This window comes from Podarcis erhardii, assembly GCF_964252035.2.
Source record: "Podarcis erhardii genome assembly, chromosome: 9".
In the NCBI taxonomy this organism is placed as follows: domain Eukaryota; kingdom Metazoa; phylum Chordata; class Lepidosauria; order Squamata; family Lacertidae; genus Podarcis; species Podarcis erhardii.
The window spans coordinates 56,975,594-56,994,266 of record NC_138512.1 but is presented as its reverse complement, the minus strand read 5'-3'; the positions used below and the strand labels follow the sequence as shown (position 1 = coordinate 56,994,266).

Genomic DNA, 18,673 nt, shown 5'->3' with positions numbered 1-18,673 from the left:
AAAGAGGGGAAAGGAGGCCAATCAAAGCCTTATATTCCCCCAGAGTGCCAAGCTCTGTGTGTGTGTGTGTGTGTGTGTGTGTGTGTGTGTGTGTGTGTAGCTCTGTCGGCTGGCATGCTTCCCTTTTGAAGGGGGATTTAAAGCGCCGCTCCCTAGGCACCTTCTTCTGAGAATCTTTCACCCTACATCTGCGCTTCATGCTGCAGACACCATTCCAAATTGGAGTTCTGCTTTCACGTCTTGCCAGCCATCTTCTTCCCAATCCAGCTACAGTAAACACATCGGCACAGCCTAATTAATTAAGAACCACTTGGAAGCTTTTGCCCGGCCGCATGCTTTTTTCTTTTTCCCCACCACCGCCGTGCCTCGCGGATGGAAAAGGCCACAGCATGCTGTTTTTATACAGCAGGGGAAGTATACATTTTCCAGGCTGCCACCAACCAGCAAACAGCCACCTGCGCCACAAGGCCGGCTGCTCTGGAAACTTCGCTGGGGTTTGATTCGGGGCAGAGCTTGGCTGCGAGCAAGTGCAGGCCTGAGTACAGACACCATTCCCAGCCGACACATCCAAGGTGCTAATCCGTGTGACAGACAATGCCTGTCCACACGAAGCAGCGAGACAAATAAGAGTGACGTTGCTACGGAACATAAAAACAAGAATGCTAACTCCCAGCTGGGCTTCCTGACTGGGCCCTCCCAGAATCTGGTGTGGTGTGTGTGGGGGGGGGTGTTTTCCAGAAGAAACACCACATTCACTGGCCCTGCTTTCTAATGGAGGATTAACCCTGTGTGACCAACCCAACAGATGACAGAATATTGGATTTGTAACACTGTGCACAGAGCCAGAACAGCATTGTCACTAGGGCTGCTTGCGCAACTCATGCTAAAAAATGCATGAAATTGTGTCAGAATTTCTTTCTGCCTCTCATACGAGAGGTGATGTTATGGAAACTACCATTCCCCCCCCCCTTAATCTCCTCCATGATGCAGCATATCTTAATTAAAAACCTTGGAAATTAAACAGTATTGTTAACAACATTGCACAAATTGTTGGTGCGGGCTGCATTTGGAATACGGTGTGTAGGTCGCCTGACCCGAAAAAGGATATTGTAGAGCTGGAAAAGGTTCAGAGAAGAGCGACGACCAAAGGGTGAAGCGACTTCCCTATGAAGAAAGGTTGCAATGTTTGGGTCTTTTTAGCTTAGAGAAGGAGGAGAGTAAGAGATGAGATAATAGAAGTTTATAAAATTATGCATGCCTGATTTTGCACCAACTTTGCAACATAACGCCTCTGCTTGCCAACAATATTTTATATGAAAGTGTGTCTTATAAATATTTAAATTAAATAAATGAATAAAAATAAACCGACTGATCCACTGTATTTTGTTGAGGTCTCTTTTTTAGGTTTCTTTATTTACTGTGATAAGAGGATGTTTTTCTATCTGAAGCATAAATAGGCTTCCTTAAATCTGTCAGTGACGTGAATGTACAGCCTACCTTGCATCTGATTTCTGTCCTACACGACGCAGCATTCTGCATAAAGTGTGCTAACAAAAAATTAAAGATTTATACAGAGGGATTTTAGACAGGTACCACAGACAAAAGTACTGCCCATAATTATAAACATACTGAAATTGAAACATAACCTAGAAACTTGTAAAACTGAACAACAGTATCATGTGTAACCTGAAACTAAACTCTTAAAAGAAGAAGTTTGAAACAAAAATTTGAAACATGGCCTACATTATCGTGGCAAACAATATTTTGTATGATAGATGCGGGAACACAGCCTGGTTTCATTCCAAGGCCACCCAGACTGGCAAAGCAAATTCAGAGCAGCGCAGATTCAAGTTGGTTTTCGGGGGGGGGGCAGTTATACAAAGTTCACAAGATACCAGCTTAAAATTGCTAAATGGTTTCCAGTGGGGGCCATTGGTTTCCAAATAAGACAGGAATGAATGGACCTTGGACCCCGAGAAATGAGAATTTACTTGAAAGGTATATGCTGAGACATGCTGGTGTGCAAAGCCAAATTCCAAATCACCATATCCAGCGTACTGTGTGGGACTGTGGGACATTAATCAGCTCTTAAAGCCGAAAAAACTTACTGTTCCAAGTCATAGTAATCCATGCATTTCTTTTTCTTGTTATAAGCTGCCACTCTGAAGGGTACGATTTCCAGCGTTATCAGGCCTGGCGCCATAGTCAGCACTTTGGCACCATGGGTTGGATCGTAGAGATCTTTTCCAGTCTCGGGATGAGACATGCCGGCAGGATCTCGACCCACAATGTAGAAGTTTGCTCCAGCTACCATCCTCGACCTGCAATGCCACTGAACCTAGGATGAGATCGGAAAAGCAAAGTTAGCAGAAGGGAGGATGGAACCATGGAAACCGGAGAAGAAGCCCATCACTCGCTGTACAAGAAAGCAAAAAAACATTAGCCAGCTCTCTGAAATAAGCCTCCAGGTCATGTGCTCACCCACAGCAGAGCTACTGTGGTCACCCACTTGTTTATTAGGTATGGGTGAACACACACACACACACACACACACACACACACACACACCCCATTCGGAAAGGCAATACTTGAAAGCAATTTGTACAGCAGTTCCCTAAAACAGTAGATGGCCCCTTGGCAAAGGAACCTTCCTGCCAGGAGTCAAAACTATCACTCTCTAGGGGAGGCTACCCATTTGAGTCAATTAGCTCCCCTTTGATCAAGTGACCATAAAGGCATGCCTCTGGACAAGACAGAGATTAGTGCCAAGGAAAGCTTTCAATCGCAGTCATGCATTCAACTCTGGTTAGCTAAAGTGGGAAGGCATGGACAAGGATGGAAACTGGATTCTTAAAAGAGCAACAAGTTGGGGGGATGGCGTGTAGAAGCAGAAAGCAAAAAGCTGGTGAGCTGGTTTCAAGGTCATGAGTGAACCGATTTCCCAGAGAAATACGTCTTTTTCTGTGTATAAGACGCTCCCGTGTATAAGATTTGGGGGACTCCAAATTAAGAAAATGGGGGGAGGTTGCCAAAAGTTAAGCTTTTTTTGGGGGGGGGAGTATTGCCCAGACTTGTTGGGTTTTTTGAGGGGGGATTGCCCAGGGCTGTTGAGCTTTTTTGGGGGAGGATTCCTGATAATCTTTCACCCACCAGACAAACGCAGGCAATCTCACACGTCGACAAAGCTACCAATCGTCTGCCTGGTCACCACTAGCACCTGCCAATCACCCGCCCAATTGCTGCAGCAACAACTAATCTACAACAGCCCTTGCCGCAGTCTCCAATCACCCGCCCAATTGCCACTGACTATCTCTTGCTCGCAGAAGCAACCAAGCGCCCGTTCCCACACTGCACTATCCATGTATAAGACAACCCCCCAATTTGTAACATAATTTTAAAATAAACAATCCTCGTCTTATACATGGAAAATTACGGTAATTGCTGGGTATGTGGCCATATTGCCCTTCATGTTGTAGGAGGGTTTCCTAGGCTACCAGTTAATCTGAATGCTACCGTTTTATGCCATAATATTAACCCTTATTTGAAACCAGAATAAACCTGGAAAGATATAGGCTTATATAGGTCATAGAATCATAGAGTTGGAAGGGACCCTGAGGATCATCTAGTCCAACCCCCTGCAGTGCTGGAATATGCAGCTGTCCCATATGGGCATCAAACCTGCAACCCTGAGTATGTACTTCTAATTTTTAAAAATGCTTTTAAAAACAAAAATAACAAGAGTTAGCCTGGGCATCTTTGTAGTCAAGCGACAGATTTTGTTTTAAAAAGTAAGAATAATCTAACCAGTTAATCAATCCAACTTTGCAGCCCTAATCATGTGGGTTTTTGTGGGTTTGTTAGAGATCTTTTATTCATCTGTGAGTTTCTGAGGCTTTTGCACAACCACAGAGGAAAGAGAAGTAGTAAGCTGAGATTCTCCTAATTTTTTCCAGAACCTTTGCTCAAGAAAAACAACACCACCATTTTGCTTATTCCAGCCAGGAGATTTCCAATTCACATCCTTTTGACATAATAAAATAAATTGCTAATAAAAAGTGTTTGCAACAAAAATTATTCATTTTAAGCTGGATGCTTAGGAATAGCTCCAGAACTGCAAGCTGACAAAGGTTTATACTTCTTAGCATTCACTCATCTCCCCCCACCCTTGCTTGCAAGCTCCTCTGCAGTAGTCAAAGACTGCAGAGTTTCTCATCTACCCAGAAGTGACAACACAAACAAAACACAAAAGACAAAGTTACAAAATTCAGGGCGGAAAAAGACTTTTCATAGTAAATAATGTGCTTGGATTGTGTCATTATATAGTTTAATCACTAGGTGGCAGTGCAGCAGAATCAGGAGTTTTCCTGTTGCTGTTCTGTTCCTCTTGGAGAGAAATAATAAAGTTCTTGTACAGATTCCAGGCTAGTGTGTCCTCTAAGCTTTTCCATGCTGTGCTGAATACTGCCCAAAAGATTTTTATCTGGTATCTAACATTATTTATTTATTTATTGTATCTCTTGTGAGTCTACTTGGGGGCTTTTTTGGCTGAAAGACAGCACAGAAATAAACATTAACATAACACATCAGTGCCACTACAGATGCAGTCAAGCTCTTTCTTCTTTTCTGGCACATTATGTTGCAAGTCAGACGTCAGGTTTTAGAGAAAGCTTTAAACCAGGCATGTCCGAGGTCCGTTTCGGGGGCCTAATTTGGCCCGCCGGTCAATTTAATCCAGCCCCCGTGGCAGTATATGTCCTGGGGTAAAATCCTAAAAAAAAGCTCAACAACTTTGGGGTTAAATTCCCCAAAAAGCTCAACAACCTTTGGTCGGCCCTCACACATGTTCACTTCATCAAATCCGGCCCTCTTTGAAAAAAGTGCGGGCACCACTGCAACCATCACACTCACAACTTTTTTCAAAACACTTTAAAATGCGACATTATAAAACGCACAGCTTACAGTGGTACCTCAGGTTAAGTACTTAATTCGTTCCGGAGGTCCGTACTTAACCTGAAACTGTTCTTAACCTGAAGCACCACTTTAGCCTATGGGGCCTCTTGCCGGCCGCCCCCCGCCCCCCGCCAGAGCACAATTTCTGTTCTCATTCTGAAGCAAAGTTCTTAACCTGAAGCACTATTTCTGGGTTAGCGGAGTCTGTAACCTGAAGCGTATGTAACCTGAAGCGTATGTAACCCGAGGTACCACTGTACTAGCAAAAGAAGTTTACCACCCAAACCCTCTGCACACCAGAGTGCAAGTATGACAGCCAGCAGCTAATCTGAACAATTGCCAGAGTGAACAAGTGGTAAACATTTTCACCTTGACCACAAAAAGGAGGGACATGCACTACAGATTATGCTGCAGCTGGAGGGAGGTATGTTTCAAAAATATGTGGGTTTCCCCTCACCCTCCCTTGTTATCCCAAACTTTTAGGAGTTTGCTCTACACCAGTATATCCTATTTAAACAATGATGCACAGCTGTGCCACTCCAGCTCTGGGTGTTTAGGACAGATTTGGAAAATTATTTGCTTTAGGTTGCTGTAAGGCAAATCAAGCAAGGAAGCAAGATTCCCATCCTACTGGTAAAAATTCATAAGGTTTATGAGCAAGGTTGTTTTCCAAAAGACTGATAGTGTTAGACATAAGCTGCTATGCACTGATCTTCCCCAATGATTTTAGCAATCAGGATTTACCCCAACCCCACTCCTGCAAACGTATCTGTACTTTTCAAACATATCCTTTGCTATCATGTAGGTAATAAACCTATAGGCTGAAAACACAATTTCCTAGCTTATTGGACAGCACCCCATAAAAAGCTTGTTTTTAAAGGAGTTTCAAAAAATATATATCAGATTGAGACCAACAAAACATGTCCATTAAATCTTTACTGACTGGGAAACTATGTTCAGACAGTTGATAACCATATTGGCTTAGCAGCTGTCTGTTGTTCTGCAAGTCATTTGTGCTACAGAAACAAATCTGGTACCAATGTCTTCTAAATGACCTACAGAAAATGATTAAAGGAAGAGTTGTATTTTATTAGTTGTCTAAAACACACTATTGGCAAATGGTTTTCTGAGGTCATTGAAAAACGCGGCATAAATTAAGGAACATTTCTTATTTTATTTGCATCCATGACTGAAAACAGTGTATACAGGTTTTGTTCAGCTCCTTGCTTCCATGATCTCCAAACGCACATCTCGAGCCCACAAGGGAAAGCACAATAAATATGGCAAGTAGTGAAGGGATCAGGCATGTTATCTGTTTCCATTGTAGTGAACAGGATTTACCCAACCCCTGTTCCAGACTGCAGCCCATAGGGTGAAGCACTGAAAATATGCATCGGCAGTGCTCTTCCAAGAATAAACTAGCATTTTAGGAATGTAAAATGGAGATAAGGGAAGTCTTGAAAAGGAAAGCCTGAAAGGAAGATGCCAGAGATCCAAAGGATGGAATTCTCCAAACAAAAACACTTGCATTGCCCAAGTATCAGAATCCTTAAGATTATAGTTTTCTGTTTTGAGTTTTTGCAAAGTTCTCTGCAGTTATTTGAGGCAAACACCTTTTTAAAACTTACAGTGGTGCCTCACAAGACGAAATTAATCCGTTCCGTGAGGCTCTTCGTATAGCGGTTTTTTCGTCTTGCGAAGCAAGCCCATTGACAGCTTAGCGGATTAGCGCTATTAGCGGTTTAGCGGTTTTTAGCGGATCAGCTGATAAGCGGCTTAGCGGCTTAGGAAAAGGGGGGGGAAGGGGGAAAAACCCGCAGGAACTCGCAAGACATTTCGTCTTGCGAAGCAAGCCCATAGGGAAATTCGTTTTGCGAAGCGCCTCCAAAACAGAAAACCCTTTCGTCTAGCGGGTTTTCCGTCTTGCGAGGCGTTCGTCTTGCGGGGCACCACTGTATATATACACACACAAAGGGCATGATGGCTAGCTAACAATGCAAGACCCCACAGCTTTGACGCTATGAGTTTAGAACCTTTTTAGTAGAATTTCCCTGGACAGAAATCCCAAGTTGCCTTTACTATCCTACATGCCACCTCACCTTAGTCCAGTCTTCTCCCTTGGCTGAAGAGTCCATCAAGTGAGAGACTCTTTCAAAATACAGATAGGACACAGATTAGAAAGATGATCAAAAGAAGTAGAAAGATGATCAAAAGAAGATCAAAAGAAGATTTCTTTCACCTGAATCCTGGGATTAATGTGGTTCTGCCTTCTGCTTGAATTTTACTCACCACCCCAGTAAGCAAGGTAAATGGCCTAAAAGTAAATGGACTTTAAGCAATTAGGAGGGACCACAAGTGAAACGATCTCAAAAGCTTTACAAAATGCAAAATGGCAATCGGGTATAAAAAAGCTTAATCCCCACCAATAAGCAACTCAAATATTTCTAAATCGCAGATTGAAAGAAAGCCATCTTTATAGCACTGCATGTCATGCCTCGAAGCCATTTGCTCAGTCAAGGAGCCTGCCAAAAGCATGTTCCCTTCTCAGTTGTTTTCCTCAACTCCATGTAGATCAGACGAAAAACATTGGAATAAGAAGAGAACCCAGCTCTTTCGGCTTTGGCCACAATTCAACCTGTTAAAGAGCACTCATATGACCTTTGAAATAAAGGGAAGAGGAAGAGATGGCGCAACAAGCCCCTTTAAGTGTAAACAGGAAGTATCTGAAGGACCTCCCATTTAAGGCCTTGAAACCAAACTCTGGAAACTCCTCGCAGCGCAACCACCACGCAAGGGTTTTGGAGTGTAGTGGTTGTCTCCGAAGGAGGCCATATTGACAAACGAACATCAGGGAAATCAGTTGGGTTCAAACTAAGAACAAAAACACAACTCATTATACCTCAGTTGGTCCAGCATACATCATGGGAGAAGGAAATATGGCCACCACAGTCGTTTCTGGGTTCAATATCCCTTCCTCCAGGACTGCTGCGTGTTGTTTCATTCGCCACGACAGAGGAACGTCATCGTCCTTTGTCCAGCCCCCCAGAGGATGCAAAAGGAGGACCGGGCGCCTGTAACCTCGACCCAGAAGCTGCTTATGAGTATCTTGCATTAGCAGGGCATGTCCGCTGTGCACAGGGTTGCGCAACTGGAAGGCGAAGACAGCGTCTAAGGGGAGAAAGAGAGAGAGAGAGAGATGCCAATATGCTTGACGGTTATTAATTCAGGCAGAAGCCGTCAGCAACAAGCAGCCTGCAATGTTCTATAGGCCTCGGTTTCAGACCTTGCACAGTCTATCGTTTGCAGAAAGGCTTCGCTCCCAATGCAGCCGGGAGAGGAATGGGTGGGGGACAGGAACCCTGCCAGACGACTGAAGAGAGATACGTCAACACAACTGTCCGCTTGCCTGTGCCAAGCATTTGAGAGATCAAAGAACAAAGTTGCTGCCATGAACACTACTACACAGGGCTGTACTTCTATTGGGAATATTTAAAGTCTCAGCCAGTGGCTGGCTGCCTGGCATTTTCTACAATCATATGACATTTCGCCAGCGCTATTGTCACCTGCGTTTGGCGCCAAGGATCCTTCAAACGGCAGCCCAGCAGCACAGGGCTGCCGCATCTCATCACTGGTCGTGTAATGTCTCAATGCTGCGAACTGAGCGATGAGAGCTCTGACAGGGATATTTAAATAGCTCTCAATTAGATAAATGGATGAAAATAAAAGAGTAGCAAAACCAAGAATCAAAAGAGGCTTGGCCGATCAACATATTCCCTTGAATCAAGGGAATTTTTGTATGCATTATAGGCATGCCACAAAAAAACCCCCCAAATTAAATACTCATTGCTACAGGAGCAGCGAGTTCCCCCTTGCCCTAAACATGTTTTAGAAGTTATCAAAACTGGAAAGAATCAGACCCTACATAGGGAGAAGCGGGGGGGGGGGGAGATGCTTCTCCCTTTCATAATGGAGAGAGAGAGAGGGGGGGGGAGAGAGAGTTTTCCCACTTCAACTTTGCCACGCATGGAAATCTCCTTCTACATGACTTGCTATCACTGGACTAGAGCCTCAGTTTTCTTAACCCAAGTATAACAAGTCCTATTTCTACTCATTGCTCATTTTTTATTACAGAAAAGCGAAGCAGCTCAGTTCTCGTGTTATGTTTGGTTTTCCAAAGAAGCTACTCAAGATCTGTAAATGTCAAGTGGCTTCTTTTTAAGACAACGGAAGCTTTTAAATTTCATTACCTAACTTCTAGCTTGGGGCAGCTAATGAGATTCCATTCAGATGGGACCTCACTTCCCATCAGCCCCAGCCAGCATGGCCAGTGGTGAAGGATCATGGGAGCTGTAGTCCAAGAACATCTGGAGTACCCCATGTTGTCTACTCATAGCTCTAACTGATTGAATGAGCTGATCAATTTAAGAAAAACTAACAGTGCAGTAGCAATACTTTAGGTCCAATATATTCCAGAAAATGTTTTCTAGAATGACTCCTCATTACTAGAAGTTCCTTCCCACTGCAAACACACGCACAAAACTTATTTCTATTTTTTTAAAAAAAAACTTTATGAACTTTTTGGAAAATTAACACACAAACCCCTTAACAAAAATTCTTGTGAAAATACAGCACAAGAATACAAAATCAGCAGCCTAAAGACATAGAACAATGACAAAAAGTCTGGATGTCTCAAAAAAAAAATCAGAATTTTCCCCCTTATTTATGTAGTCAGTTGTAAATGAGTCCTTGTGTCTCGTTCATGAGCTAACCATATTTTGTTATTCAATTTCTCCATCGGGCCAAGCTCCATTAAGCCAATTTGATAAGAATACCCCTTTCAAGTCTTTCCAAAACCGGGCCAACAGTGGATAAGCAATGAGAGATTTAAATAAGATATCTGCATTCTGACTCTGAAATATATTTAATAAAGCTAACTCAGGTGAATGAATTACCAGTTATAATTATGTAACTCTAAAAGTACTGTCTTCCAAAAACCCCACCCTTAGGCACAACGCCATCACATATGCTGCCATCCCCTTTTGCCCTATTAAAGAAATATCTCAGGGCCAAAATAAATTCAAAGAAAAAAGTTCATCCTTAAATGTCAACCTTACCGATGGAGATTTAACTCACCTCTCTCCCATCTAAAGCCAGAATTAATTCAAGCTTGGAGTCCTACCTATTATAATTTGGTTATTTCAAAGGGGAACATTGGTTTTTATTTTTCCCCTGCCTCTGTTTTCATCCGCCTTCCCCCAAGCACCCTTTTGAGAGTTGTACAGGAGGCTGCTCTCGCAACCCCAGCTAAAACAGCACAGAACAATCAGCTGCCAGATTATTACTGCTTGGTCTGTTCCTTATTTCTCTAACACGAAACACAAAAATGGAAAACAAAACAAACAACCTAACAGGCTGCGGATTTCTCAACTCGGCTGTGAAGCTAGCAAAACTATTCCCAAAACTAATTTTTCAGAAAAACTGTAATACCTTTCATCGCACTCTGAGTTCCCTGTGAGACACATGTGGTTTGTTCCTTTGCAAGGACTTTTTTTTTATTGCTTTCACAAGAAAATCTAGGACAATTCAACAAAGGCAAAATAGTCGAAGTACTGAGAGAGACCATAAGACTCACCACATGCTGGGATTTACCTGGCAAGTCTTTTAAAAGGTGCAGCAAAACTTGGGCACACATCACCAAAGGTGTTTGAAAAGTTGTTACCACCGCCGATCACTTTTGGAAGGCAAGCAAACACTTTCAGAACTACTTTGACCGCAGTCCTTCATTACTGCTTTTTTAGGACTGCAATCACAGAAATTGTGTTTTGTTCAAAACAAAAAGGGAAAATAAAGTAAAATCCCACTGGTACTGTGCTGCCCTTTGCTGAAAGAGACATTGCTGGTGAGCTTCTGGGCAGCGGGAAATGAATTTCTCTGTCTCTCACTCACTTTCACACCACCCCTCTTCATGCAATAACTTACCAGCATTCATGTCTTTGAACTTTTGCTTTAGTTCAGCAGGTGTGAGACGGTATTGGTCAAGGCCATCATTCCAGTAAATGCGATCAAGGACTTGGAGATCACCCCCCACAAGCCAATCCCCTTGTTCCATGACCATCTAGGAAATTTAAGGAAGGGAGTTGTTTCAACAGCATGCAAAACTATTCCTGCAATTTGTCTAAGCTGTTTTTAATTCTGAATTTCAGATTTGGGGATTGGGCACTGCTATCAATGGCCAATAGTTACAATGACTGAATTCTGCTCCACTATCAGAGAAGAAGAAGAAGAGTTTGGATTTGATATCCCACTTTATCACTACCTGAAGGAGTCTCAAAGCGGCCCAACATTCTCCTTTCCCTTCCTCCCCCACAACAAACACTCTGTGAGGTGAGTGAGGCTGAGAGACTTCAGAGAAGTGTGACTAGCCCAAGGTTACCCAGCATGTGGAGGAGCGGAGACGCGAACCCGGTTCACCAGATTACGAGTCCACCGCTCTTAACCACTACACCACACTGGCTCTCAGCATACCACTTAAGGCCACTTGCTGGGAACAGGAGTAGATGGCCATTATTGGAACCAAGATGTCTTTGATTGATCCAAAAGGACTATGGCGTTTTAAACAAGCACCTGGAATTGGGCCCAGAAACTGATCAGGAGCCACTGTTGACGCTTTAAGACTAGTGAAGGTGGTGTTTGAGATGTCCTCACCTAGTTTGCAACAGAGCTGCTATATGCGCCTGGCGCCATCATGCCAAGCTATACTTCACATATTTATTTTCATCCAACTTTCCCCAAAATAACTCACTTTTTTAAAAAAAGCTCACAAATTAAAAAGAAAACATATACAAGGGAATTGGGGTGGGGGTGGGAGAAATGCAGAGGAAGGGGATCAGTTTGACAATGCCGTAACAAAAATGGTGAGTTGGAAACGGGCTTTTGTGTCCATTTGGGGCCAAACTGTTGGTGGTTTGTTTATTTACTTACTGCATTTAAGTCCCACTTTCTTCTCCAAGGAGCTCGAGGTGGTGTACATGGTTCTCCCCCTCCTCATTTCATCCCCACAACAACCCTGTGAGGTAGGTTAGGCTGAGAAGCAGCAACTGGCCCAAAGTCACCAAGTGAGCTTCATGGCGGACTGGGGATTTGAGCCCTGCTCTCTCAGGTCCTAGTGCGACACTCTAACCACTACGCCAGACTCTCTCTGCCTTCCTTGAATACATGTTCTGCAACTCATCCTACAGTGTTGCTCCTCTGGCCAATGTGGGGTAGTGGTTAAGACTCGTAATCTGGGGAACCGGGTTTGCATCTCTGCTCCTCCACATGCAGCTGCTGGGTGACCTTGGGCTAGTCACACTTCTTGAAGTCTCTCAGCCTCACTCACCTCACAGAGTGTTTGTTGTGGGGGAGGAAGGAAAAGGAGATTCTTAGCCGCTTTGAGACTCCTTCGGGTAGTGATAAAGCGGGATATCAAATCCAAACTCTTCAACAGCAGAGGCCAAATTGTGTTTCCCAGACCTAAGGCAACTAGTGGTTGGGGCAGAGCATTCGTTCTGTTGGTGGGGGGTGAGGGAGACAAACTCAGTTCCCCACCTGCCCCATAGATGGAGTGAGGCAGTTCTCTCCCCACCACGATGTTTTTTTCCAACCCAGCCCTACAAAATCCACTTTTGCCCAAGCATGCCTGCAGCAAAACTGGCATTCTACCCCATCTAAGAATTTGAACTATGACCTGAATTAGGGCCATTTAACAATTAACATAGCATTAAAAAAAAAAATCATTAACTTGAAGACTGGGCTCTAAATATTCTGATCCAGCTGAGCCAAGCCCTGAAGCAGAGCAGCCAGCTGTTTTCCTGTCATCGCTGCTGAGTAATTCATTTTGGTGTGCTTCCTCTATGTCTCTTGCACACAAGGCTACATTTATAAACCACAGGAGAGGACAAAATTCTCTCTGATCTTCCCTGGCAGACTACGGGGCTCATCCTAAATCTGTTTCTGTCACATATCTATCTATATATGCACACACAATCATCCGAGACAGGCTTCCACGCTCTGAATGGCCAGAATGTGTCCACAAGCAGTCGGCTGTACCAAACGGGAGAGAGAATTTGCTAGGGAAGATTGGAATCTGGGCTGTGGTTTGCATATGGATTATTCCTCACACTTCTGTATGGAACTTCATTAAGAGCTTCAGGTTAGCAAGCCTTGCAAAAGCCTACCTTGATGTAAGGGTGGTCCTTGCACGTTGTCCCCCACTGCCGGGCACAGCGTTCCTCTTTCCGGTGCTCGAAGAACTCTGGATTGCGGAGAATAGCCACACGGCGACCGTCATACAGCAGAGCAAAAGCTGTGCAGCCATCTAGTCTCTCCTTGTCTTCCGTTGTGGCTGTCAACACTATAGGCACTGACAGGTTAATGATTCCCCCTGTAGGGTGAAAAAAGAAGAAGAAGCAACACAATGGTAGTTGTCATCTAAATGGAAAAGTCATCCAGGTGTCCTGGCGAAACAGTAGCGCTTAAAAGCCTACTGTTCTGAGAGCCCACCCTTTGCTAATGCATAGCAGGGCTACCTAGCCTTGGGTTCACTTGAGATATAGGTCTGTCTCAGGAATCCTTTGCAGAATTTTTTTACTTCTCCAGACTGGTATCTAGGTAAAGGCAACAAGGAACAGGTCTATTATGGGAACAAGTGGAAGATCCCTTGCCCCGAGCTGGAAGATGGAATCAAGTTGCATAAGACTCTCTCATTCTAATATTCATTCTCACTGCAAAGCAAATAGCAATTGCACTCTCCAAACACATGCGGCATTCAGGCTGCTATTGGTAAAGTACATATATACCCATTCAACCACTTCGATCCGCAGAACTGGCACGGCCACATAGCATTTGTTCCGGAGTTGTACTAAATTGATCTTTCATTGTGGCAGTTCCTACACTTTGGAAAACACTGCCTTCCGGCATCAGGCAGGCTCCTTCACTTAGAACAGTGTTTGCCAAGTTTGGGTCTCCAGCTGTTTTGGGACAACAGTTCCCATCATCCCTAACCACTGGTCTTGCTAGATGGGGATTATGGGAGTTGTAGTCCAAAAAGAGCTGGAGACCCAAGCTTCGGAAACACTGACTTAGAAGACAATTAATAAATCAATGTTAATAACAAGAACAGATCTGCAAAATATGAACCTACTGTAACACTGACAAAACTAATGCTCAAGCTGAAAAAGCTTGTGCACATATTAATAGGGAGTTCCTACAAAATTAATCTGGAACATGGCATTTTTGTCTATGTCTTGCGAATTTGACACCCAACAGCCTGCTGCAATGCATGGCGATCCTACAATACATGGTTTGTTTTAAATATCCATTTCCTTACAAAGAAACATTCTGCATTTATCACTTCAAGCTTCAACGATTGCCAGTTGATTTTATGCTTGCGGGAAGCTATTACCTGGAATTCTTAGAACTACATTTGTTTCCAATAAAGAAACAAATTTTAGTATACAAGGTTATAATATTTGTAGAGTAAATGTTTTGCAGATGGCTATCCATGCATTTGACATATTAGCTCTTCTCTTACATGTTTCTCACTCCTTTATGAAACTCACTATGACCCCTGGACTCCTGGCAGGTTCCTTCTTTTTTTTCAGCAATGACATCTAGATCATTTTTTTGTGTCCCTACTAGTCCACAAGATAAATCAATAAATATGTTTGTGTTTATAAATATATTTAAGCATGTGCATATATATTATATGTGACAGGGAGCTGTGTGTGTTGAGTGTGTGTGTGCACACGCATCTTACATGAATTTCATGTATGTGGTTTCAACCATACGTGATGTCACGGTCTGGCTGGATGCAGAGGAGAGGTGGGAGGCACCAGCTGGGGAACCTCCAAGGGAATCCCCTAGGGGAACAAGGCTCAGAACCAGGGGATTGGTGGTGGGACAATGATGTAAGGTCAGAGAAAGAAGAGGGAGCAAACTGGCGGGGAGGAGATGTCGGAAGCTGAAGGGACAACAGCATTTAGTGAGCAGGAAGAGACTGTGGCAGAAGGCAGACCAGACTCAGAGGCAGGAGAGAAGGGGAACCAGGAAACAGATGAGACAGGCTGCTGAAGAATCCAGGGAGTCTCCCCCTCCTGTTGCAACCAGCTGCCCTGCTCCCTGGAAAGATCAGTCGAGTGCAGGCGCAGTCTCCAATTGCTTGGGGAAAACCCTGGAGAGGAGGGTTTTGGTTTTTTACCAGTAGCCACATTTGCAAAAATATTGGCTTTTGCCTCAAGGAGCCTGGGCAAAACTTTCCCCTTTTCCTCATACTCAGCCAAGAGTGTTTCGAAGAATCTCAGCTTAGCATCACATTCAAACCAATGATTCTAGTTTAAAAACAAACAATGGGAAGTTTTAATAGGCTAGCTTCATGACTCATGGTTTGAAGTGGCTTATGAAGCTGACTTTGAATTTTTTACTGGACCTATGACAAGCTATGTTTTAAAAAGACTAAATGAGATGATTATCCAAAGCCCGCCCACATGACCAACATAAACTGATGCTACTGTATGTAAATTTCAAGGTGTCTTACCATCTAGCAGGCAGTCAAAATGAAGGCACTGCAGGTATTCTCTCTCTCTCATAAAGCCATTCAGCGGTGTTGCCCAGCCCTCCGCCAGGACTTGTACCCACTGCATATCCAGCTAAAACAGGAAAGTTGATAATATTAGATCAAAGATCCCCCATCACTGCTTTACTGCATCTAGACGCAGCTGCTCAGAGTGATAAACAGAGACAAGTAGCTATTAACAAACAATGGATTAATGAAGCTGCATGAATGCCACAGGGGTCAACAGTCAAATTCGGGACTGCAGAAAGAGAAGTTAACCAATTAAAACAGAGGCATAAATCTAAACTGAAGTGGAAAAAAGGAAATGCATAGCATACTGAAGACTTCAGAAACGTGATTATATTAAACTACCGGCTACTCAGATGCAATACAGATGCTGTAGGGGGGGAAATTACTGGAGACAGTGGCAGACTAGTTAGAAAGGGAAAATAGGCCAGTTCAATGATATCAACAAGATACTTCCTAAAGCACTGACACATTGGGCGGGGGCAGGGGGGGTAGACTTATGGCTGAAAGGCAGAACAATCAGAATTGTAGTTTGAAATTGAATCATGGAAACAGAACCCAATTCCTGCTACAGTGGTACCTCTGATTGCGTACTTAGTTCATTCCGGAGGTCCGTTCTTAACCTGAAACTGTTCTTAACCTGAAGCACCACTTTAGCTAATGGGGCCTCCTGCTGCCGCCGCGCCGCCAGAGCACGATTTCTATTCTCATCCTGAAGCAAAGTTCTTAACCCGAGGTACTATTTCAGGGTTAGCGTAGTCTGTAACCTGACGCGTATGGAATCTGAGGTACCACTGTATCTCAAGCTTGCAAATCGCTACTCAGCCAATCACGAGGGGTGAGCAAGAGAAGACTCCAAGGCAAAACAGTTTTAGCAGACTGGGAGATCAATATGCCACAAATAACACAGGTTCTAGCTGGACAAGTAAAAATACTTTTGTGGGCTTTGCAAACCAATATTACCTTATTTATTTCCAGGGCAGGTAAAGACTCTGCATCTGTTTTGGCCAATTTAAGTTTGTTTTCAGGCACATACAGCTCCTTAACCTCGTAAGAGGCATCCACTGGTACAATGTCCTGAAAGAAAAAGGCGAAAGTTGTTAAAATTTCGTATTGTTATTTTATATGCCACATATCAAATGGTGGTGCTGCAGGTCAGCAGCCTGCTGCCTTTTAAAACTAGCTGTAACCCGTATTTATGCTAGTGCTTTTGCCATTCACGTTATCTGCAGAAACATTTTTATCTTCTTAAATCTCACATCGCTGAAAAATCCAGCAGCGGCTCTAAAACATTTTGATGTTAACTGAGAGTTAAGTCCCTTTGAATTCAACAAGACTTACTTCTGAGTAGATTTGGTTTAGATTGCATTGTCATTTTATTATTATTATTGAATTTATATACCGCCCTATACCCGGAGGTCTGATTGTCTTCCCTTATAGCCAAAAAAAGGCTGAACTGACCTCTCAACCAAGGAAAGGCTTGACCCTACTTTCACCACAAGAATGTAAATAATCTGATGAAAAAAGAAGCGGGAGGCCTAGTTAAACGGAAACAAGTTATATACACAGGAAAAAGAAGATGTCTTAGAATTGGGAGCATAGGTAGGAAACCAATTGCCCATCCCTACAGTAAAAGTGGCCATTCAACCAGACCTATGAATGCTTAATCCAAGCCCCAGGGTGGTGGTTAAGAGTGTTGAGATTAAGACCTGGGAGATCGGTGTCCAAATGTTCATGTGCAGTGCTATTTTTCTAGAAAAAGAGGTTCTGGGACCCTCGTACCTACAGGACCGCCTCTCCTGGTATGTCCCACAGAGGAACTTACAGAACAAAAACATCTTGAAGGTCCCAGGCCACAGAGAGGTTAGGCTGGCCTCAACTAGAGCCAGGGCTTTTTCGGCTGTGGCTCCGATCTGGTGGAACGCTCTGTCACAAGAGACTAGGGCCCTGCGGGACTTGACATCTTTCCGCAGGGCCTGCAAGACAGAGCTGTTCCACCAGGCCTTTGGCCAGAGCACAGCCTGACTTCCTCCTTTGGCAATCTTCACAGAACTCTAGCCCAATGGTTGCCATCAATTTGATTTGAATTAATTTTATAATGAAATGATTTTAGAAAGTTGTATTATTTTATTGTTGTTAGCCGCCCTGAGCCTGGCTTCAGCTGGGGAGGGTGGGATATAAATAAAATTTATTATTATTATTATTATTATTATTATTATTATTATTATTCTGGAACTCACCATGGGCACCTCCCTTGTTCTCTTACAATGGCAATGTTGCCCACCTGAGTGGTGCCGGAACTGAGTTCTGGTGAGTTCCGGCGAGAAAAAAAGCCCTTCTCATTCGGCCACGAAGCTCATGGAGTGACTGTGGGCCAATCACACGCTCTCATCATAACTTACCTTGAAGGGCTGTTGGGCGTATAAAATGAAGAGGGGAAGAACTAGGCGCACCCTACCTTGAATGAATGATAGAAAAAGAAGCAGTTGTCCAGTTATATCTGCTCCCCCAGCGTTATCAACCTGCACTAGCAATCCCACTGACAAAACTGATGGAACAATGTACACTAGGATAGAAAAAAAGAATAGGTGGCTCATACTTCCTTTGTTAGGGACGCAGGTGGCGCTGTGGGTTAAACCACAGAGCCTGGGGCTTGCCGATCAGAAGGTCGGTGGTTCGAATCCCCGCAACGGGGTGAGCTCCCGTCGCTCGGTCCCTGCTCCTGCCAACCTAGCAGTTCGAAAGCACGTCAAAGTGTAAGTAGATAAATAGGTACCACTCTGGCAGGAAGGTAAACGGCATTTCCGTGCGCTGCTCTGGTTCGCCAGAAGCAGCTTAGTCATGCTGGCCACATGACCGGAAGCTGTACGCTGTCTCCCTCGGCCAGTAAAGCAAGATGAGCGCCACAGCCCCAGAGTCGTTCACAACTGGACCTAATGGTCATTGGTCCCTTTACCTTTACCTTACTTCCTTTGTTGCTGCTTACTCTGCACAGGGAGACATTCGTTCTCCTAACTGATGGACAGAACCATACATCTGTACATCTTCCCCTTTGTACCTCCTCCTCCAACTTCATGAGAGACAACAAAGCAGCAACAAAGGAAC

General features: G+C 43.9%; 1 protein-coding gene across 1 annotated transcript in view; it reads right to left on the bottom strand.

Annotated features, from left to right (window-relative positions):
* Positions 1–18,673, bottom strand: part of PAPSS1 (3'-phosphoadenosine 5'-phosphosulfate synthase 1) — a 47,079-nt gene that overhangs the window by 5,626 nt on the left and 22,780 nt on the right. Inside the window, exons 6-11 of the mRNA XM_081876887.1 lie at positions 16,532–16,645; positions 15,524–15,635; positions 13,167–13,372; positions 10,930–11,065; positions 7,850–8,118; positions 2,109–2,338 (exon numbers count right to left, since the gene is read on the bottom strand). Of these exons, the coding sequence (XP_081733013.1) occupies positions 2,109–2,338; positions 7,850–8,118; positions 10,930–11,065; positions 13,167–13,372; positions 15,524–15,635; positions 16,532–16,645 (1,067 nt within the window). The remainder of the gene's footprint in view (positions 1–2,108; positions 2,339–7,849; positions 8,119–10,929; positions 11,066–13,166; positions 13,373–15,523; positions 15,636–16,531; positions 16,646–18,673) is intronic.